Source organism: Camellia sinensis, chromosome 9 (assembly GCF_055761805.1).
Source record: "Camellia sinensis isolate YWXY chromosome 9, ASM5576180v1, whole genome shotgun sequence".
Lineage (NCBI taxonomy): Eukaryota > Viridiplantae > Streptophyta > Magnoliopsida > Ericales > Theaceae > Camellia > Camellia sinensis.
In genome coordinates this window covers 167643725-167666784 of record NC_138969.1, presented here as the reverse complement: position 1 = coordinate 167666784, position 23060 = coordinate 167643725, and the positions used below count along the sequence as shown (strand labels likewise).

At 43.1% G+C, this 23060-nt stretch overlaps 1 protein-coding gene and 1 pseudogene across 1 annotated transcript; both read left to right on the top strand.

Annotated features, from left to right (window-relative positions):
- Window positions 1-19850: 19850 nt before the first annotated feature.
- Window positions 19851-20916, top strand: LOC145789192 (G-type lectin S-receptor-like serine/threonine-protein kinase At1g61550 pseudogene; annotated as a pseudogene).
- Window positions 20917-20996: 80 nt separating this feature from the next.
- On the top strand, window positions 20997-22157 carry LOC114268998 (G-type lectin S-receptor-like serine/threonine-protein kinase SD1-1). The gene is made up of 3 exons (XM_082887956.1): window positions 20997-21178; window positions 21602-21756; window positions 21833-22157. The coding sequence occupies exons 1-3, from the start codon at window positions 21142-21144 to the stop codon at window positions 22073-22075; spliced, it is 435 nt and encodes a 144-aa protein (XP_082744082.1). The 5' UTR covers window positions 20997-21141; the 3' UTR covers window positions 22076-22157.
- The last annotated feature ends 903 nt before the right edge of the window (window positions 22158-23060 follow it).

The window sequence follows — 23060 nt, the reverse complement described above, 5'->3', positions numbered from 1 at the left end:
TTAGGGTCTCCTGGACCGGGATGCAAAATGTATGCATGACAATGCATGTGTTTTTTTGTTTTTGAAATGCAAATGATGTATAAAATGCATGTTGCATGGAATGCACGACAACACGCGGCTTTAAAACACATATATAATGCAACTTATCGAAAGTCGTTCGGGCACGACAAACACTGAAGGACTTGCACCTTCCGAGGATTTAGGGTCTCCTAGACCGTGGAGATTGCACAAGAAATGCATAACAATGCAAGTGAACTACACACATCAATGTGCCGAAGGTTTCGCACCTTCCAAGGATTTAAGGTCTCCTAGACCGTAGGAATACCTGTGCGGTTCGTCTGGTCACTCCAGTCTCAAATGAACCGTACATACAATATCATGCCTGAAAAGAAAACAAACTTAACAGGTACAATGTTATTAGCAACATGCATGACAATGCAAATGAAAGCCAGACAACGCAGGTCACAAGGAATGTAAGACAATGCAAATGAGGCACGCATGCTAATGCAAATGACGACATACGTACCAATGGGAATGAGGCACACGTGCCAATGGGAATGAGGCACACGTGCCAATGAGAATGAGGCACACGTGCCGATGTAAATGAGGCACGCGTGCCGATGCAAATGGGGCACGCGTGCCGATGCAAATGGGGCATGATGTAAAATGATACAAATGAGACACGCATGCCTCATAGGATGCAAAATGATGCAAGTGTGACACGCATGCCACACGGAATGTAAAATGATACAAATGAGACATGCATGCCTCATGGAATGCAAAATGAAACAAATGAGACACGCATGCCTCATAAGATGCAAAATGATACAAATGAGACACGCATGCCTCATGGAATGCAAAATGAAACACATGAGCCACGCATGCCTCATAAGATGCAAAATGAAACAAATGAGACACGCATGCCTCATAAGATGCAAAATGATACAAATGAGACACGCATGCCTCATAAGATGCAAAATGATACAAATGAGACACGCATGCCTCATAGGATGCAAAATGATGCAAGTGTGACACGCATGCCACACGGAATGTAAAATGATACAAATGAGACACTCATGCCTCATGGAATGCAAAATGAAACAAATGAGACATGCATGCCTCATAAGATGCAAAATGATGCAAGTGTGACACGCATGCCACACGGAATGTAAAATGATACAAATGAGACACGCATGCCTCATAGGATGCAAAATGAAACAAATGAGACACGCATGCCTCATAAGATGCAAAATGAAACAAGTGTGACACGCATGCCACACGGAATGTAAAATGTAAATGAGACACGCGTGCCTCAGGGAAATGCAAAATGATGCAAGTGTGACACGCATGCCACACGGAATGTAAAATGATGCGAATGGACTCAAATGCGTAACAACGCACGTGTTTCGGAATGCATGACAATGCAAGGGGTGCGTGTTACAATGCATGTAGTATGTGCATAACAATGCTACTGTGAGGCGCATGATAGCGCGATGTAATGCACCAAAATAGTGAAATGAATGCGTGCAACGCACATGGGGTAACTTTTGGATCTTGTAAAAGGCAAAAAGGATACCAAAGGATACAACATTGTATGAGTTGGAGTGCTACGCACAGAAGACGCGGTCCGGGGTCAAAACGGAGGCCGGTTGAGCATCGGAGATACACTTTCTTGCACTTTCTTGAGCTATGAAGACCAAAAATTACTCATATGGCCTAAACAAGGTTGTGGGAACACCACCGGCCAGGAGGGGAAGCCACCGGCTGAAAAATAATCTCATCGGCACAATATTCTGCCGGCCGGCACAAAATGTTGCCGACCGGCAAAAAGTTCCTGAGTCAGGGCAGATTCGACATTTCACCATGGGTGTTTTAAAATAGGGTTTCTAAACCCTATTCCTCACTTCCTCCTTCGCCGAAAATCCACACCCTCTCTCTCTAGAGTGTTTTCCTCTCCTCTTTTCTCCGTTTCTTCGCGTTCTACGCCGTTTCGTCGTCGGATTCGCGATTTTCTTCGCGTTTCAGACATTTTCAACCGAACAAATCTTTGTTTCGGTGCCTCTTTTGTCGTTCCCACCTTTTTGGGGTTTGTTCCCCTCGCTTTCCTCTTGATTTTCGTACCCTTTTCACATCCCGGCCTTTTCGGCCATTTTCGACCTTTTCGGGAGTTGACTTTTCGGTTGACTTTCCATATTCTAGCCCGGTTTTCCTCCCTCCGGCTATTTTCTCATCATTCTTGACATGACGGATGACATTCCATAGGGCGGGACTCCCCCGAATCACGAGATGGATCCCGGGGTCGAGCTCCTACCTTTGAGCGAGCGCCCGTTCGACCCGGCGACCTACCGGCCAGCGATTCATGTTCTGCCCCCTGACGGACTTCGCCAGTTTCGGAGCTTCGAGAGGCACGTGCCACCTGAGCTATTACTGCGTGAGCCTACCTCCCACCTGTCCTTCGGCTCTTCCGAGGTAATTTTCTTTCTCTGATTTACTTTCTGTAATGTAGGATACAAAACTGTCGTAGCTAGTTGTACTCTTTAACTACTTTAGTTCAGGTACCCTGTATGCTGTAGTTGATTGTAAATATACGTACAACTGATATCTGCTTGAGACTGACACATGCACACACACTGCACTAGCCCTGAATCACCCAAACACACGGCGCACACTGTATTTCACTGCATATGCACTGGTACCCAGTATTTGCTTGAGTCTGGAAACACGCACACATGCTATACTGTATTGAACCACCCGAACACGTTGACACATCACACGTTGTAGTTCACTGTAAGCTTCTTAAAACTGCATTTTGAATATTGCCTTGCAATTGTTGCTTTTGATTACAGGGGGATTCCCATACCATCCGTGGGTATGGGAACACCGGCGCCCGGGACTGGTATGGCGAGCTTCCCGATACGGTCCGTCACATAGTAGATCAGGCGGGCTTCGGCGCATTCTGCAGAGGACTCTCCAGGCTCACTACATGTAGACCTCTCCTCGCCGCTTTGGTGGAGAGGTGGTGGGACACCACCGATTCATTCCATTTCTCCGCGGCAGGGGACATGACGATGACCCCTTACGATTTCTCGATGCTCACAGGCATCGGGGTAGGGGGTGATCCAATCCCCTTTGATACTGACATGGACGAGTGGACTGCCGCTCAGATCCACTTGCTCGGCGAGGTGCCACCTCTCGCTCGTCCAGGCTATGTCCGATATTCCTGGTTCGAGGTGCAGTTCCGGGTCCAGCCCACCCTTGTTGATGCAGCCCCAATGACTCCGGAGGCCGTGGAGAGATACGCACGCGGCTTCCTCATGTTCTTGTTTCGGACGACCATTTTCGCCGACCGGGCGAACACAGTGCCTCTCTGCCTGCTCAGCGCACTGGTGGACGTCAGGCGGATCTTGCATTACGACTGGGGTGGCGCCGCTCTGGCCACTCTCTATGGGTATATGAGCTCAGCTTCCCGCGGCAGCGGACAGTTGCTCGGGGGCTATTGGCGTGTTTGGGAGGTACGTTTCTTCTCCGCTTTTCATTTCCGTCCTATATTTTCTGTACTCTGTACACTGCACACACTGTAGTCTGCTTTATACTTGTTGTATACTGTACACACGGCACACACATATACTCTGCTTTACACTGACTGTACACTGCTCACACTGTACACAATATACAATACACTGCACAACACACGGCCCTACCATTTCTGCTTTATTCTGTATTTTGCTTTATCTGATAATCATATTGATGTTTTCTCTGCAGTTGTGGGTTTACGCCTACTTTCCTAGGCTCGCACCCGTGCCAGTCACGGAGAGTCCTCTGGTCGTCCCCTTTTCACGTCGCTTTGACAGGAGATGCACCCGGAGGCCGCGAGAGACTTTCAGCTTCTTCCACCGCTTCTTCGACACCATCACCCCCGCAGAGGTATGTTTTACTTGCAGTTCATTTAAGCTTCGCCTTTCCACTGCATATTTCAATAACAGTAGATAACAAACTGTATTTCATTTTCAGATCACCTAGCAGCCTTGGGCTCCTTTGCCAGCCATGACGCGAGATCGGTTTGCCGGTGCCGATGAGACCTCGCGTTTCCGGATCTTATTGGAGGGCCCGGTCTGTCGGGCTTGGTACCTGGGTGAGCGTTTCTTACGCCAGACCCTAGGGTTACCGGAGCAGATAGTCCCGGTTCATCCTCCTGAGGATATGAGGGAGACCGAGAGGCTCACCACCGAGCAGATGGCTGATTATACCATCGGTTGGGAGGCGACCCGCTTCAGAGGCATCGACGACTACCGAGAGTACGTGCAAACGTACCTTATGCGGCCTCTGAGCGGCGGCCGTCGAGCTGAGGGAGCCAGGCCTGGGGCGCCAGCGGCTAGGACAGGAGCAGGAGCTGGAGCAGGAGCTTCGAGAAGGGCCCGAGTTCATGGCAGGGGCGGAGTTCAGGGGGGACGGGGGACCGGTTGGCCTGTTCTGCCCACTTCATTGATTTTCCGAGGACAGGGTGGGGCGACCTATCAGATCCCCTTCGCCCCTCCGCCGGCTGATCACGAGTTTGTCGGTGTCCCCGACTTGCCTCCGGTATGTATTACTGCATTTTTGTACAGTCATTTCATTTCAGTTTATTTGATATTCCACGGAATATTGATGCATCTGATATTTTTGCAGGCTTCTTCTGAGTACACCCGGCAGTCATTGGAGATGAATGCCTCCATGATGGGGATGCTACAGCGGACCTTTGATCTCCTGGCCCTCTACAGCATTCCGGTATGTTCTTCTGATCACGGCCTCAAATCACTCACAAGCTGATTCACGTAATCTGTTGCACGGCACAACACCTGATACGCTGATCTCATAGCGTCTGATACACTGCATGCACTGCATTTATACTGTACTCGGCACTGATAAACTGTCCACAGTACTCTCACACTGTACTCATATACTACATTCTGCACTGATAAACTGTCCACAGTATTCTCACACTGTACTCATACACTGCATTCTGCACTAATAAACTGTCTACAGTATTCACACACTGTACTCATACACTGCATTCTGCACTGATAAACTGTCCACAGTATACTGATGCATTTGCCTTTTGTGTACTTTTTCAGCCTCCCTTCCAGATCCCCGTGGTAGGAGGTGCTCCAGCTGGACCTTCCGTCCCCGCTTGAGGGAGAGATGAGGAGGGCAGAGTATTCCCCCGCTCCAAGGCGGGGCGCACTCATGCCGGGAGTAGTTCGCGGGCTCCCATTCCTGATGATGACGATGATGAGGATGACGAGTCGGAGGCGGAGGCAGAGGCAGAGGCAGAGTCGGAGTCATCGGAGGAGGAGACCGGAGGTGGCACTAGCTCGGGCTCTGATGACCATGCTGATGACGCTCCTGGACCTTCGTCCAGGAAGAGGACTAGGACAGACTGATAGCCCTCGGAGTTGCTTGACATAGATTTTTGTTGTGTTTTTTTTTCTCTCTTTATTGTACTTTTCCTTTTTGTTGGTAGTTAGATTACCTTGTACTGCCGCAGGCAGATTTTTGTTTTCCTCAAAACTTTGTACTTAAAAAAAGATTATGAAATGAACAAAATTTTTTGCTTAAAAAGTGTTACATTTACATATCTCATGTATTGCATTGCACCATGTTACACCTCAATGTAAATGAAATATGATTAGTTGTCTGAAAATTGAACACTTGCACTGTGATAATCAGATAATTAAGCAGCCAAAAGCAAAATAAACGCAAGCAACCCACTGCCTAATTCTGGACACACAGCCCTTTTACTCTACTGGGGATTAATCTGCATACGGCCCACAACACAGCATTTGGTTCATTCTGCACACAGCAAATCCTGAGTGAACGGCCCAATCTGACAAGACGGAGCTCAAAGATAGAACCGGTTGGAGTTGAAGCACGCTCAAATATAGAGAATGGCACAGCATTCTGAGTATAGATGATTTTTGAAATTAAATAAGGGTTTTTCAAACCGGGGTATCGAGCCTACAACTGAACACAGCGGGGAGGACTCAAACAAAAGGGTGCACGACCTAAACACAACGAGACACGCTCGGAAAAGACCTAAAACACAGGTTGAGGTAAACAAAACAAAAGACACGACATACAGACGCGTTAACGAAGACGGGGAACCTCTGATCACGAAGAGCCAGTTTCTCTGGGTATCGTTTCCCCCCCTTTTCTCATTTGTGATTCTCACATCACTCGACCCTCAAGCTCGGTTTTTCTCTCAAAACCCTTTTTCCTCACTTTTCTCTCAACTCACACCTCTCTATTCTTCATTCTCTCATTTTTCGTCCCTCCCCAAGGTGATCAATGAATGAATAGGAAGTTGCGGGTTCATGCCCAATGCCGTTAGCTCACGGCTATTTCTTCTGGTGGGTAGAGTGCCCTTCTGGCAAGTATGTTGACAGCGGGGGGGAGACAGAGCACCTTGCTCAACTGTGCCCTTAGTTCATCATTTTAACCATTCTTTGTTTTCGCTTTCTACTAAAACAGTTTTGATCAAAATAAGAGTCGGATTAACGTACTTGTTCGATTTTTGATTTGAAAACCATGCAAGTCAGGCTATAAGCACTGAAAATTTTCCCTTTTGGGTCCAAGAAAATGGTCCAGTTTTGGAAAATGGAATAGTTTTCGAGAAAATTGTCAACCTCAGTAAAAATTTTCAAAAACTATTTTGCAAACAGTCAATGCTCGATGAGCATGGAACTTACTCTTTGAGATGCGCAACCTCGGATCAGAGGTAATGGAAAATTGCCCCTGGCTTAAGGGGGTGGATGGCAACGGAAAGTTGCCCCTAGTTTGAATGGCGGCTCACGACGACTCGTGGCAACGGAAAGTTGCCCCTTGTTTGGATGGTGCCGCAGCAATCCGCAAACAGTCTTCATTGGCGGTGGTCGAGCTCTTGGACACAGAGATGACGAAGACGGCTACAACAAATATATGGACACAGTCGCCTTGGAGGGTGTTGGCGACTGGACTTTGGGATGAAGTTGAAACCATTGCATGGACTGAGACGCTATGAAAGCGTTGGGGGCTGGACTTCATGATGAAGTTGCCTACGTATCCCAAACATGGGAATCAAGCCTTACGTAGTTCCGGTTAAGGTACACTCGGGTATTTTAACCTTCACTTTTCATGCTCTAACTTTTGCCAAGGTGCCCGATGCGGGTTTTCGACCTTACGAGCTTTTCTTTCTCTTCTTTTTTTTTTTGATTTATTTTTTTTCTTTTTCTTTTTCTGAGTTTTTCCTTTTTTGCTTTTCTTTTCTTTTTTGCTTATTTTTTTTGTATTTTTCTTTTGCTCTAACTTTTGCCTGGGTCGCCCTTCCGGGTTTTCGGCCCAGCGAGCCTCTCAAAGGGGTAAAAGTGTAACAAGTCCATGCCAAATGGTTTTTGAAGTTGAAGCCTCTCTGTGTCTAGGAGAACGGCTGTTGCACTGATTTGAGGAAGAATCCATCATGGTTGTTCCACGAGCTTCTTTCTGGTGAGATCTGATCTTTTGATTCGATTTTGGTGCCTCTTGTTCGAGGGCTGCTTCTGATCTGGCCATACAGACCTTGCATGACGTTTGACCGTTTGAACTTTCTAAACGGGTTCAAGGTTTGAAAGTGAGGGGTCGAATCTTGAGGCTGAGAGCGATCCTAAGCTGCACAATCTCAAGAGCGATTCCACACAGGTCTTCACAGGGTCGTGTAAAACATTTGTTTTTGAAAGTTTTTAAGAAAGCGACGAATTGCTCGTGCCGAAGATAGTGCGGAGCCAATCTGGATCAAGCCAGGGTCCTTCTCAGTACTCACGCTAACAAGCATGGTTTCATTCATTTAAAGGCTTAGCATGCCTCTCTTTTTCTCTCAAAATGGTCAAAATTTTGCAAAACCCGAGGAATTCCTTCCTCTTCGTTTTTATCACCGCAGTGTTCAAAAAGGGGTTTTTTGAAAAACTTAGGTTAATGCAATGAGTTTGGCACGCAGGAGAGCCAGCGAGATGTACCGTCAGCCCGATCAAATTCTCTGGCATTTATACTGAAAGTAAGCACGAAAGTGAGATAGCAACAACTATTTCATTTAGATTTGTTGGTGTAACTGGCCCCTCGGCAGAAACAGACTCAAAAACAAAGACGGGTAATTACAAGACAAAACGGTGTTCGGGACAACAACCCCAGAATCACTTGGTATTCTATACAAAGGGGACTGACTCGCTACAACAAGACGGACCCTTAAGCAAAAAGACTGACTCAAGACAAAGAGACAGACTCAAAACAAAAGACTGACTCGATACCCAAGCCAGAATTTACAAAGCTAGCATTCACAAATGTCAAAAATGCATGCCAGACGCCACATTCAAAATATATCAGATGCTGCCCGCAGGTGGTTCACCTTCTGATTACATACTTGCAGTATCTGTGTCCTCAAAATCCAATAACTGGGTGGTAACGGACTTGGCTGAGGTAGGCGGGAGGATAACCTCGTTGTCAATCAAATCTTGCACCTCATGACGGAGGCGGAAGCAATTGTCGGTTGCATGGCCTGTCTGCTGGTGGTACGCGCAGTACTGGGCGGCATCATGCGTGGCAGGGAGATTCTTCGGGAGAGGCCGAGGCTCCAAGGGTTTAAGGTGTCCCCTCTCAGCAGGGATCTAAAGTGCCTTGGACAGAGGCATGTAGAGAGCATGAAAGGTCCTGCGCCCCCGGGGCAGGTACTTTGGAGTCTGAGCGCTCTTAATAGCCGCACAAGCAAAAGGGTCGGCAGGCGCCACCTTAGCTTTCTGATCTTTCCCGGGTGCAGGGGCGGGAACAGGAGGAACTGTTCTGGCATGGCGGGGCCTATCCCGATTTTCTGACTGGCTTGAACTACCCTCAGGTGGAGTGGGGAAAGCATCCTCCACAGTTTTTGCCACAACTGCGGATATCTGTTGTTTGTTCATCCCCCCGGCTTTCAAAGCCTCGACTGCCCACAGCAGTTGTTCAATGGGATCGGCATCTGCCTTCATTTTGTCTTTTCCTCTGGCCTCAGCCTGATCGAGGGTTTGAGTTGATGTTGATATGTCATTACCATAGCTGGAGGCCATCTCCTGTTGGCTTATTTCGATCACAATTCGCACCAACAGCGGGGGCTCCTGGGGCACAAAACTCCCGGCATATGGTGCGGCTGGCGGTGAAGCTGACATTCAGTAGGCGAGATCCGCCACAGACCTCTGGAGATCACCTATTATCCCCATTAGTTCAAATGCAGTAGGCTCGCGAGCCTGGTATATCTGGGGGGACCCAGACCGGGTGCGCAACAGGCGACCTGGGTGGATGTGGCATATCAATATTCGTCTCACCTTGCAGAGTGATCCCTTGCTCTAATGCAGCCGTCATAACCACGATGTCTTCTGAATTCTGTGTCATCACAAGTCCTGCCTCGGCAAGGGGAGCACTAGCTATTCTGTACCAACTGTCCGAACTAAAAGAGACAACAAACAGCATTTCAGCCCAAACAGATCAAACACGGGTGTAGCTGAACAACTGTACTCTACTGCTGATCACTGTTCCCCAGAAATCACTGTCCCCAAAAACTGAACCTGATGCCCACAGATAACTGATTCTCATAAACTGATACTGATGCCCTCAGGCCTAATACTCAATCTTGTAAACTGATATGCACGTTCCTGTAGAGCAACACTCTAAAAGCACATAGCAAGTAAAGAGAGCTAAAACACCCCTATGTTAGGGTAGGGTTTCCCTGTCCTATTTCGTCAGGAGCTAGGGTTTCACTATGCACGCAGCAGTTTCAAACAACCTATAATCGGGTAAGCAACCTGTCCTAGCTTGGAATGGTCACTATGGATTCCGAATATGCACTAGGTCGAATGGTCGAAAAGGGTGCCTCGGTAAAACTGGGGTTTGTGTTCCCACACTGTCAGAGCCCATAACCGGTCAGCCTTATGGTCATGCCTTGACAAGACAAGCCTCCAGCAAACCGTTCAGGAATGGCAGATGGCAAACACTGTGTTCCTAGGCGCATCTATGCACATGCAATGCAAAGAGACACATAAATGAGATCAAAATAGGATATCACGAGTTCGAGTCAAGCTCTCTAAATATCCCCAGCAGAGTCGCCAGAAACTGCAGACGCGCCCGCGTGGGGCCTCGCTACAGTTCGGACTCGATTCGTGTCACGGTTCTTAATCTTGAACCAAAGAGTCCAAATCTGGCAAATCGTTTTGAGAAAAAAGATTTTAGGAAAGAAGTGCCAAACATGGACTGCTTTGCCAGATACAGAGTCGCTACCTAAATATTTTTTATGGGGGAATTTAGGAAACCCTGACTCGGTGCCGAAGGCCACATGTCCGTCATCACCGGAGTTGTCTCGGCTCGGGAGCTAGGGTACGATTGGGGAAGGTCAGCTATGAGCACCCCCTCTCGCCCGATCCGAAGATCGGCCTCTACTAACCGTGATATCCATTTTTGAAAACATTATATGTTCTTATTCCATTTATTATCCTAGAATTACTATGTTATGCGCACAGCAAACAAGTATAGACTAGATTGCCTAATTTGGAAACAAGCATTGCATATCCGTTTGTTTTGAAAAGCGCTTTGGGATTTGCTACTCTCAAGTAGGCTAAAACACAGATTTCAACGAGTTTTTCCAACTCAAACAATCCAACCTTCACCCACAGGCATTCAAACAGTTTATCTCACATAAGCACTTAGCCACATGGTAAGCATGCTATCATGTTAACATTCACACGCATGCGAGATGCTAAAGCATAAGTACTTACATCGTACTCCGTGCTAAAAACAGGAACATGTTAGCAATCAATGCATGATCCAAGTCCATGTTAAGTGCCTAATGCATCGCATACAAAACGTTACTAGAATAGGCTCGGCTGACCAAAGCATGGCATGTGAAATGCAATCAATTTGATGCACGTATTCAATTTGAAATTGAAGTGCAAATGCAATTAGCGTGATGTACCGAGCCCGGTGCATGTAATACAAATGCATGAATGCATGCATGCGTTGCATGAGGTATGCTAATTTAAACGTGCCCTAATACTAACCATCAAAGCAGGTAAATAAAAGCGAAGAAAGAAGTGGGGGTTGGAAGACATACACACCACTCACACACGCTTATTACAGATTTGCCCTCGCCCGGAGGGACCAAATAAATAATACAAATTAATTAACTACGCAAGCTAATTAAATATTACAAATTACCTAATCAGCTAACAAACTAATTAAGCTAGGAAAAGCAGTAAACCGCCTCGGGAGGAGAGCCAGATGCAGCGCATGCTCGGGTCCCGTTCGGAAGTGCACGGCCATGTATGGTCTGCCTCTGTTTTCCCTGCTCCGCCTCTCTGAAGACTGCCAAAGTCTCAAGGATGCCTCTCTGGATACTGGGAATCACCACCGGCTGAGTAGAATCCCCACCGGCACAAAATGAATCCATCGGCTGGTGATTTACTGCCGGTCGGCAATGTATACTGCCGGTCGGCAAAGAGTGCCTGCAGAACCTGCAACTCACAGCAGCAGAGGACAGAACTTGCATGGCAATACAATTCAAGCAATGTATGCACCAATCATGTCCCCTATCATGTTTGTGACTCAAAAGGACATGTGTCTCGATTCTCGGACCGCCAATCACGCATTTCCATGCATGACGGCCCAAAGAATCAAGTGTGCAACTTTCATGTCAAATGAAATGCAAACCAAACAAACAAACTAAGGCCCAATTCCTATCGCCAAGTCAAGGAATAAGGCATGCATGCAAGATGCAATGCAACCTAGGCATGCGAGCTAAGGATGCAACATGGCATGGCAAGACATTTATGCAAGCATACAAGAAAACATGAGGCAATGCAAATTGATGAAAGGTGGACTTCTACATGATTTAGGCAACTCTAAATAGGCCTAAAACAGTGGCCAAGGTGCTATAAAATGAGGGCTAAATGACATGCAAACATGCACATGTTAAGGGAGCCGACACTTAGGCACAAATGGGACAACTCTGAAACACATTTGAAAGAAGGTAATCATGGACATATGGCATGCAAGGTAAGCATTGAAAACCATGTTAAAACACGGTGCCAAACCAAGTAACAAGTCAAGCTAAACATGCAACAAATGGCCCAAGTGCTTGAAGCAAATCAAAGGGGCTTGAACCAAGACTAAATCAACCAAGCCTTATAAGGCTAAGAAGACTTAAAATAGGTCTAGTGCAGACCTAAACAACACCCAACGGACACCTAGATGGCATCTAAATGGCTCAAAAATCAAAAGTATGCACAAAGGCCAAAACATGGGGCATGCAAGTCAAGGTTCCAAAGCTTCAAAGAGGTGTCCAAAGCAAGCATACAAGCATGCTATAAGGTCTAAAATTATACTATAAATGACGCCAAATCATTAGAACAAAGCAAGTAGTGCATGCTACAAACTCACACACTTGAGGCCAACAAGCTAAAATGCAAAGGGGGCATATGATGCATGCCATGGCCGACCCAAAAAACTATGGGCAGACCTCTAGCATGGCAAAATAAGCACACAAGCTTCACAAAATTAGACCTAAAACATGCTAGAGCAAAGGCTAACAACCTAAGGCATATTAAGGCAATAACATGGCATTACATGGTAGGTATGCTAAGCATGCATGGTGTATCAAAACCAACACACAACAAGGCTATATCATGGCATAATAAGCATGTAAAACAGCCAAGACATGATTAATACACACTTTAACATGATGCTCTCTTAAGAAGCCAAAAAGGGTCCCTTTCAAGGACAACAAGGAGAGGGGGTGGCCCTCCCCTTTTGGAGACTTCAAGGCACCATCTCCACCACTGAAATCCCTCAAGATTTCAGTGGTGAAGAGGCCCAAACACCAAAGTCTCGAAACTCACTCAAAATGGCTCAAAATGGGGCCTTTCAAGGCCTAAGAGGGGTCAAATACCTCCAAACCACAAAACACTCTTAATAAACAATCAAGAGGGTTAAAAAAAAAACTTTTTTGTATTATACACCAAGCCCAAAAACGATTTTAAGACAAGTCAAAATACAATGCAAAAATGGGGAATATAAAGGTAAGATTATTACCCTTGTTGACTTCTTCAACAATGATGCTCCAACAGCTCCTTTTAGGTTGAAAATAGCTCCAAAACTTCAAAACCAACCTCTTAGAACCTCAGTAGCTAAGTGAAGGTGAAACACTATGTGTTTGTGTGCAATAGTAAGACACAAACACACTTAAACACACACAAAGAGGGACATATAGAGATAGAAAGTGTATGGATTCTAACCCTAGAACTCAAAACCCTAAAAATGGTTGTCTAAAAATATCTAAGGTGTCTCAAGTCTCTAACCCTAAAGCCAAGAGAGAAGGCTCTCTCTTATAGAGCCTTTTGTCTTGTAAAGCTTACAAGACAAGCTTCTAAAGAGGGAGATCCCTCCATACACGTGTATGGAGGGGAGCCAAAAGCAAGACAGCTGTGATAAAATATCTACAAAAGCAGATGCACAGTAGTCGGCCGGCCAAAGATGCCTTTTTGGCAAAAAGGAGTGCCGATCGGCAACAAAAAGTGCCGATGGCAGCAAACACCAGCCAGTGACCTCTAGCCACTGCCGGTGGTGTGTGGGGATGCCTCACAAGGCATTCCCTGCCCCTCCAAGGCAAAACACAAGTGTTTGGTGCAAAACCAGACACAAAACGGTCAAGTTCGGAGATCCTGAAGCAGGGCGCGTAGCCGAGACCTCTAGGAACTGCAAACGAACACAAACAAGGGTAATCACCAAGTGTTCCAATGGTGACGTCCAAGTCTTGAGGACGGTTAAAAATGGGGTGTCTTCAAGCTTGTATAGCCATCCGGGAATGGGAGATGTTGGGTGCGCTTGGCGAGTTTGATTTGCTTCTGGGCGAATCCATTGAGGCTGCGGCCTTGTTTTCTGTTGTTGCGCAGCCTACACTTGTGACTAGAGTGTTAGAGGCATAGAGAGGTGACCTTGAGGTAGAGTCCTTCCGAGAGAAGATCTCCAGTGGAAAAGTTGAGAAGGGTTTGACGGTGTATCCCGACCAGAGTATGAGATACCGAGACCGTTTGTTTGTACCGGAGTCTTGCCGAGAGGAAGTACTCCGAGAGTTTCACCATTCACGCCTTGCGGTGCATCCGGGAGGCACTATGATGTGTCAGGATTTGGGTCGCCAGTTTTGGTGGCAGGGTATGAAGAGAGATGTGGCTGTTTTCGTGTCTAAGTGCCTTACTTGCTAGCAAGTGTAGGCCAAGCATCAGAGGCCAGCGGGTTTGTTGCAACCCTTGCCTATTGCCGAGTGGAAGTGGGAGCATGTCACTATGGACTTCGTTGTAGGTCTTCCGAGAACTCAGTGGGGTAGTGATGCCATTTGGGTGGTTGTAGACCGGTTGACCAAGTCAGCGCATTTCATTCCTATGCACGTGAGAGATTCGGTAGATCATCTTGCCGACTTGTATATTCGGGACATAGTAAGATTGCACGGGGTCCCAGTGACGAACGTCTCAGATAGAGATCCTCGTTTTACTGCCAGGCTGTGGCAGAGTTTGCAGAGTGCCTTGGGCACTAAGTTAATCTTTAGTACAGCTTATCATCCTCAGACTGACGGGCAGTCCAAGCGTACTATTCAGATCCTTGAGGATATGCTTCGAGGTTGTGTCCTTGACTTTAGTGGGACATGGCAGAGGCACTTGCCCTTGGTGGAGTTTGCATACAACAACAGTTTTCAATCTAGCATCGGTATGGCTCCGTTTGAGGCCTTGTATGGCCGACCGTGTAGGTCTCCAGTGTGTTGGGCCAAGGTGGGTGATGCACCTTTGTTGGGTCCGGAGTTGGTTAGGGAGACGACGGAGAAAGTTGAACTTATCCGTAGGAGGCTTGTTACAGCCCAAAGTTGCCAAAAGAGTTATGCCGACCGTAGGAGGAGGCCTTTGGCGTTTGAGGGAGGTGATCATGTCTTCTTAAAAATATCACCTAAGTGAGGTTTGATGAGGCTTGGGAAGAGTGGGAAGTTATCCCCTCAGTTTATTGGTCCCTTTGAGATCCTCGAGAGGATTGAGGAAGTTGCTTATCGTTTGGCTTTGCCACCGCAGTTGTCCGGGGTTCATGACGTCTTTCATGTTAGTATGCTTCGGAAGTATGAGCCGGATTCGTCCCATGTGTTGGATTGGACCGACTTGGAGGTAGATGAGGATGCCTCGTATGAGCAGAGACCAGTTCGAGTCATGGATAGGCGGGATCAAGTCTTGCGAGGCAAGACCATTTCCTTGGTGAAGGTTTTGTGGAAACATCACGGAGAGGAGGAAGCCACTTGGGAACGTGAGTTAGAAGTCCGTGAAAAGTATCCGGACATGTTTATTGATGTGTAATTTTGTAATGAAATTCTATAATATTGTTGAACGTTAAGAGCATTGTATATGTCTTAAGTTGTAAAACATTGTTAATGTTTTGGTTAATGGAAGTTTGTTTTAACATTGCGTATGTTAAGTATATTGTGGAAATGCAAGCATAATATTAATGTTGCATGTGTTAAGAAATTGTGAGAAACAGGTTGAAATTGATAGATTTCAAAAGAATGCATGTTGATAATGCAGGTTGTTATGAATAATGTGTTTTGCCTCTTGAAAAGAGATGGGATTGACCGGTAATGGGTCGGGTTGTTTAATATTATGTTGTAATATTGTTGAGAATGGAGAAAACCTGTTTTTGAAAAAAAACTTGTGTTTAATTTCGGGGACGAAATTCTTTAAGGGGGAGAGGTTATAGCGATCCCGGTTGTCCATTTATTGTTCTGTTATATTCCGGACTCGGTTCCGTGAAGTTGATAGTTGTATCTATCTTGTTGTCGTCCTTTAATTCCACTTGATTGAGTTTTAGGATGTTTTGGGCAGGGTTGTTACAGGTTGGTTAGGCCTTGGTTTCAATTCCTTGTTGCCCAGTTTTTAGGCGGTCCGCTCGAGCGGGTCTTCTTGCGCTCGAGCGGGGATTGCACACTCCCAGTTTTTCGTGTCCCTGCAAAACTTCTGCAAGTGTGATTTTTACGCTCGAGCGGGTTTCTTTACGCTCGAGCAGTGGCGCTCGAGCGGGTACTCTGGCGCTCGAGCGGGTAGTACCTTTTTGGTGTAAGTTCTGGGAGGGGGAAATATACGCTCGAGCGGATTGGTTTTCGCGCTCGAGCGGATGTGCTTTATTCTTGTGTCTTGGCGCTCGAGCAAGCCTTCTTGTGCTCGAGCGTGTCCAGATTTTTGTTCTTGACGCTCGAGCGTTGTGTTCTCCGCTCGAGCAGGAATGTCGTATATCAGTTGGCAGCTGGACATTTTAAAATCACTTTTTGCATTCTCTCTCTCTCTCTTACTTTTCCAAAAAGCCATTTGAGAGCTCCTCTCTATAAAAGCAAAACTTCTCTCTAAGTATTGATCTAGCTAGGGTGTTTTTCTCACCTTTAGTCCTCACAAAAGTTGGGTTGATCGTCGAGGGCTTTACCTTGATCCGAAAATTTCGAGTTTTGGAGCACGTTGAGTTTCGTCATCTTCTTCCCTTGAGCTCCGAATTTGAGGCAGGGATTCCTACTCACTATTATGGTCTTCGACATAGATTATTGGTAGTTTTGATAAAGTGTTGAAGTTGGTTGATTTTGGGACTTAGGGTTTCAAAAGGGTATAAACGAGGGTTTCTTATTTTGATTCTTAAATATGTATTTTGGGTTTCAAAATAATGATTTTCTTGTTGGTTGTTGATATATAGGCCATTGGGTCAATATTGGGAAGTGGGGTGGAAAACCCTAATTTGTTGAATAAATTAATTGGTATAATTAATTTGGAAAAATTGTGGACTTATGGAATTGAGTTGGAAATAATGAAATTGGCTCATTAAGTTGTGAAATGATCGAATTGGATTTATAAATCGCTCACATTTGAAAACATTGACATTTTATCTGTTGGAGCTTTTATTATCTGTTTAGAAATAATTGCTTGGGCTACCGGTGGAGGGTAGTTTTGATTGTTATAGACAATGCATAATGATTAGGCAACCTAAAACTAATCAATTGGATATGTCATAGAGTATGACAGTTGATAGAATACATTAACGTTATGTATTGATTGATTGTGTATATGACCTTTGTGTATATACGTTGTGTGTGTGGGAGGAGATAGGGGATGTACTCCACAGTTTAGGGGAAGATAGGGGATGGACCTCTAAATCGGATGTTGTTTGGGAGGAGATAGGGAATGGACTCCACTGATACAACTCATATGCTTGTCAGATAATGTGTTGATATAACTCATATGCTTATCATTGGAAGTGTTGATATAGCTTATATGCATATCTGTTGAAATGTAGATACAGCTTGTATGCTTATCTGTTGAGATGTTGATACAACCAGTATGTTTATCTATTGTAAAATGGGAAATGTTTAATATGAGTCACTGTCTCATATAAGTGGTTGGCCAGGTTCTGAGCCATTGACGTAGATTGTGAAATTGATAAGAAATGGAAATTGAAATGAAACCTGAACATAGTGGTCATGAAATGGAAATGGGTTATGAATTGGTTTATGAGAATTGAACATTTATCAATTGCTAATGTCTTAGTCATTGCTCATACTGTGTTTAGCATATCTCTACTGGGCGTTGGCTCACCCTTTATGGGACATTATTTTCAGGTAAGGTAGTACGCCACCTCCAAGGACATAGCTTGGATGATGATGAGAGTTGAAGACTCTTTTTGTGTATTTTGTTTGTATTACATGTATATCAAGCCAATGGCTTATTTGTATAGAGTTAGTACTCTTCTTTTGTGTAACCAGGTGTTGACTTGGAAAGCTGTAAGCCCATAGGGCTTTTGCTGTTGTTGTTAACATGTAATACAGTTGTAAGAATTACTTTGATGAATAGAAATTGTTGGTTTCTTTATATCAATGCATGTCTAAAGTGATAGGTTTTATGTATTTTTTTGAGGGCGTTACAATATTGGTGGAGTAGGCAGATTTGCTGAACCATGTAAATCATGTATCTTCTCATGGTGATTATTTTTACCCATATTCATTTTGACTTTACAATTCTTTATTTATTTTGGCAAATACTACAACAACATGTTTACATGACAAGTTGATTTGAAATGACATTTTAATTAGCTGAACATGAATCAAGGTTTAGTAACTTAAATTGTATAAGGGTTGAGGTTCTCTCAAGCTTAAATCTGAACTTGAGGGACTCGTGGGACTCATCACGAGTCTCGTTTCAATGATTTAAATGATTTATTTTATATAGCCTTTGATGTATATCATTCATAAAAAAATAAAGTCAATCTGATACTCGTAACCTTTTTATTTTATTATGTTTGTTTCCAATCTTTCTCCTCCCAAACACATATTAATGTGTACTAATTGGACGTTATTTTTTTATTTTTTATTTTTTTATTTTTGTCTTCAAAAAAGAAAGAAAAAAATGAACAGTCTATTTTTAAAAGTTTTCTTGTCGTTCATTTTTTTAGAGGGATATGCGATACAATGAAAATATTACAACTGGTTTAACCTAATTTTTTTTCGTGAATGATATAAACTAAGAGCCATACAAAATAAATAATTCAGATAATCGAAATGAGACTCATGACGAGCCTTACAAGTGCCTCAAATTTCTTCCTAAGTTCAAATTTGAACTTCTAAGCTTAAGAAAAAAATATTTTTTAATAATGCAGGTACACTTAGGCTTGATGGGCAAGAGCTGTTTTGGTTAAAATAGTCAATAAAGACAAAAAAAAAAAAAAAAAAAGAAGTTAAAATAGCTAATAAAACAAAATATCACTTTCTACGCATCAATCAATAAATTTTTTTTTTCCTTACAACCATCTATTCAACTACAAAATAAATAAATAAATAAATAAATTTTAAAAAAATCCATAAATCATCCCAAATATAACTTTTTTTCATCTCATAGTCAAAAAATTAAAAGAGTAACTAAAATAGCTAAGTACCCAAACGAGACTGTAGGCTTCTTTTGATGACATGGATTTGTAGTCAAAAAGTGATTATCACATCACTTTTTTTACTTAAAACCATTCGTTTTGGGGTAAAAAGTCAAAGTAAAAAATAACTAATTTCTAAGCAGAGCACATAGCTTTCAAATAATGAATCTACAGCTTCGTTGCTTCGTACCCAAATTCCGGTCCTTGAGAAAATGGGGGAGTTGTAACAGCTTATTCATCCCCAAATTCAGATTCTTCATTTTTTTTAAATTTTTTTTTTTAAGAAATAGATTTTTAAGCTTGCACTTCATGTGTTTGCGCTTTTGTTTCTATGTGTCTCCCCAATTTGATTTTATCATACAGATACTCTTGTGTTCTCTGAACTTTGTAAGTGAGAACATTTCTATGTAATCTCAAGACGGAAATTATACTATACACACCCTCGAAAGGAGTGTACCATATGGCTTAGTTATATTATTTTCTTTTTTAGTTATGATGTTATTTTAGTTATGACTGCTAAGAAATGTGAGCATAAAGGTAAGTCAAGGTGTGGAATATTTTACATGAGAAATGGGTGTCCAAAAGAAAGCAGAACCATGTCATTAGACCAGAACCATTTAACTATTCACAGGATACTTTTTTGCCAGGAATGATGGAAATGGGTGTCCAATACACAAGTCCTAGTGCTTCTCTTTCATTTCCAGTCCTCTTAATTGTCATCACCATTCCATCACAACTTTGTTCTGCAACTGATACTTCAACTCAATCGCAACCAATCTCAGCAGGACAAACTCTCATCTCCTCTAGCCAAATCTTTGAGTTGGGCTTCTTCATTCCAAGCAATTCCAGTAAAAAATATGTTGGGATTTGCCCAAGAACATACCAATACATGATCGACAAGTTGTATGGGTGGCAAACAGAGAGAATCCACTTACAGTTACAGCAACAGACTCTGCCTCTTCAAGTCTAACAATTGGTAAAAATGGAAATCTGAGACTACTTGATGGCATGAACAACACTGTCTGGTTGACAAATGTTTCTGTCCATTCCAACAACTCAATTGCTGTGCTTTCAGACAGGGGAGACCTTACTCTTAAAGAGAGTGTCTCTGGATTGATCTTGTGGGAGAGCTTTAACTGTCCTTGTGTCACTTTTTTACCGGGAATGATGATAGGAATGAACACCAAAACAGGAGAGAAACGCTTCATGTCTTCCTGGCTGACTGAAGATGATCCATCGCCTGGAGAATATGTTTGCGGGATTTCACTGGACACACCACCGCAGGCTTTCATTTGGAATGGTTCCAAGCCATACTGGAGAAGTGGTCCATGGGACGGATCGAAGTTCATCGGGATTCCGGACACTGACGATGGCTATGCCAATAAATTAAACCTCGTACACAATAATCAGCAGGAAAATGTGTATATCATACAGTACATGTACAACACCTCTTATGTCCAACTTATGTTCTTAACATTAGATGGAACTTTGAAGATATTGTTTATGGATGAACATGTCAAGAACCTGTATGTTTCTTGGATGCTTCCAGCCAATCGATGTGGTATTTATGGGGTTTGTGGACCTTTCGGAGTTTGCGATAAAAATAAGTCTCCAAATTGTGAGTGCTTGAAAGGGTTTGTACCAAATTCAACTGAGGATTGGTGGAAAGGAAATTGGGCAGGTGGTTGTGTGAGGAAAACTGAACAGCTTTGCGAAAAGAACACTAGCAGCTTAGCATCATCCGGAAAGGCTCAAAATGATGGGTTTTGGAAGCTGAGCAGTATAAAGCTACCAGATCATGATGAATATTTGTACACCGAGGATTCCTCAGGTTGCCAACAATGGTGCTTGAGTAACTATTCTTGTGTGGCATATGCATATGTGACTGGAATTCATTGCATGGTTTGGCCTGGAGGCCTCGTGGATATTCAGTAGTTTTCACTTGCCGGGAACGACCTCTTCCTTCGCCTTTCATATTTAGAGCTGGGTAAAGTTAATTGATTTGTGCCTTAATATCTTAGGATTAGCAATATCATTTTTATTTTAAAATTTGTTCTTCATTATCTTTTTCATTTTATTTTTTTAGGAAAAGATAAGAAAAATAAAAAGTTCATCATCAGCTTTACCACAATTTCTGGGGTTGTCCTCTTGGGTGCCTTCATGTATGGTATGCACAGGTGGAGAGCAAGTCAAAGAGGTAAGAAGGGTATTTTTAATATGCAGAGTAAATCAACAAGGACATATCTATTTGCGTCTGAAACTAACTTGTCATGGACATGTAACACAAAGATGTGGCCATCAATTTTCTCTCTCCTGTCAAGGAAAGATAATGATTTCTGTTTCATCAAAATTAGATGAGCTCTTTATTCTGTTCAAAGTGGTGCAAATATTCATTTGTGTTTTCTTCAAACAATACAACAATTTTGTACTCTTAATAGTCAGATTAATTAAAAGAATCTTCAAGTTTAATCACCTGCAAAAACATGAGAAAGGACTTTAAAATGGTTATTGGGTTTGTTTTTTGCTCAACAAGCGAAGCAACTATGATTATTTTTAACATATTTCAAATTTGAAAAATCTAAATAATTTTCTGTTCTATGGTTCAAATTTTGAACATCAGTAAAGAGAGAAAACATGAGAAAGGACTTTAAAATGGTTGATTCAATGGACACTATAGAGCTACCAATTATTGACTTTGATAAAATACTAGTCGCTACCGATAACTTCAGCACAACAAACAAACTTGGGGAAGGAGGATTTGGACCTGTTTATAAGGTAATTATATTCTTTAATATATGAATTACGCTGACGTATGTCCGATGTACTAACTAATAAAAATTGTGGTCTACAGGGAAGGTTAGAAGATGGCCATCAAGTGGCAGTGAAAAGACTTTCGAGGCATTCAGGACAAGGTGTGGAAGAGTTCAAGAACGAGATCGTATTGATTTCCAAACTGCAACATTGGAATCTTGTTAGGCTTTTGGGTTGCTGCATTGAAGGGGAAGAGAAGCTATTGGTTTATGAGTACATGACAAACAAAAGCTTGGACACTTTTCTCTTCGGTTGGTTTATACTCTCATCTGTATTACTGTAAATTATTCATAGGTCATTCAATACTATTACTACAACTGTGCCTAACACCAAAAAAAGAAATGATAAAAACTTATGTTTAGCCTTGTTCTCTTATCCTCATTGGTGATCCAATGTATGGAAAGGACCACAACAAGAGAACATACTTTTTGAGTTGGCAGGTTGCTATCGCAACAAACATAATTGCCGTCGCAAAAAGTTTTTGCGACGACCTTTCTACGGCATGGTGAGAGACGAGAGTACGGGGGTCGCTAAAACTTTTTGAGTCAGCAACTGTGTCGTCACACCATATTTGCGACGGCAAAGAGTATTAATTGAGATGGTGTCCTGCAGTCGGAAAAAAAGACCAAAAATCACTTAGGTTAGTGTCTGCAACACATGTTGTCTCTAATACTATTATTTATGTCGGTACATTACTGTCGCTATAAACTTTTTTGCGTCTGTAATGTGCCGACTCTAACAAAATTCACCTGTACATTGCATGGGTTTTTTGAGACTGTTAGTTGCCGTCACAAAAAAAAAAATGCCAAATATATATTTTCATAAAAAAGTTATTTCTTTTTTGTAATTAATGCCTGTATTATGTTCGTTGAAATCTAATAAAAAAAAATGCATTCAATCAATAGACATTCATTCATTCATTCAAAATCCAAAAATGTTTATACAAATTCAGTCATCATCTTAGCTTCATTGACATCAAAATATTAACAAAAAATTTGTTACATCAATACAAATAGTATGGTGGCAATATGTTATAACTATGAAGTACAAAAATCTTGACATCTCAAACCATAATATAATATGTCCAAAAATAAAATTAGCTTCCATGCCACCATTAATTCATCCATTTATCAGTCATTAATTAGTTAGTCTTCATGCAAAACCTAAAAACAAAAACCAAACCAAAACAAATTAAATCAAATATTAGGTTATATAATATATATATATATAGCTTCACCAAGTCATAAACTCAATTTTAGCAGAACACT

Bases quoted from the DNA above. Each gene is read 5' to 3' on its own strand.
- LOC114268998 (XM_082887956.1), top strand. From the start codon at position 21,142: ATGTATGGTATGCACAGGTGGAGAGCAAGTCAAAGAG. The intron at 21,179-21,601 runs GTAAGAAGGGTA...TTTGAACATCAG, and splicing joins GTGGAGAGCAAGTCAAAGAG to TAAAGAGAGAAAACATGAGA. The intron at 21,757-21,832 runs GTAATTATATTC...TGTGGTCTACAG, and splicing joins GATTTGGACCTGTTTATAAG to GGAAGGTTAGAAGATGGCCA.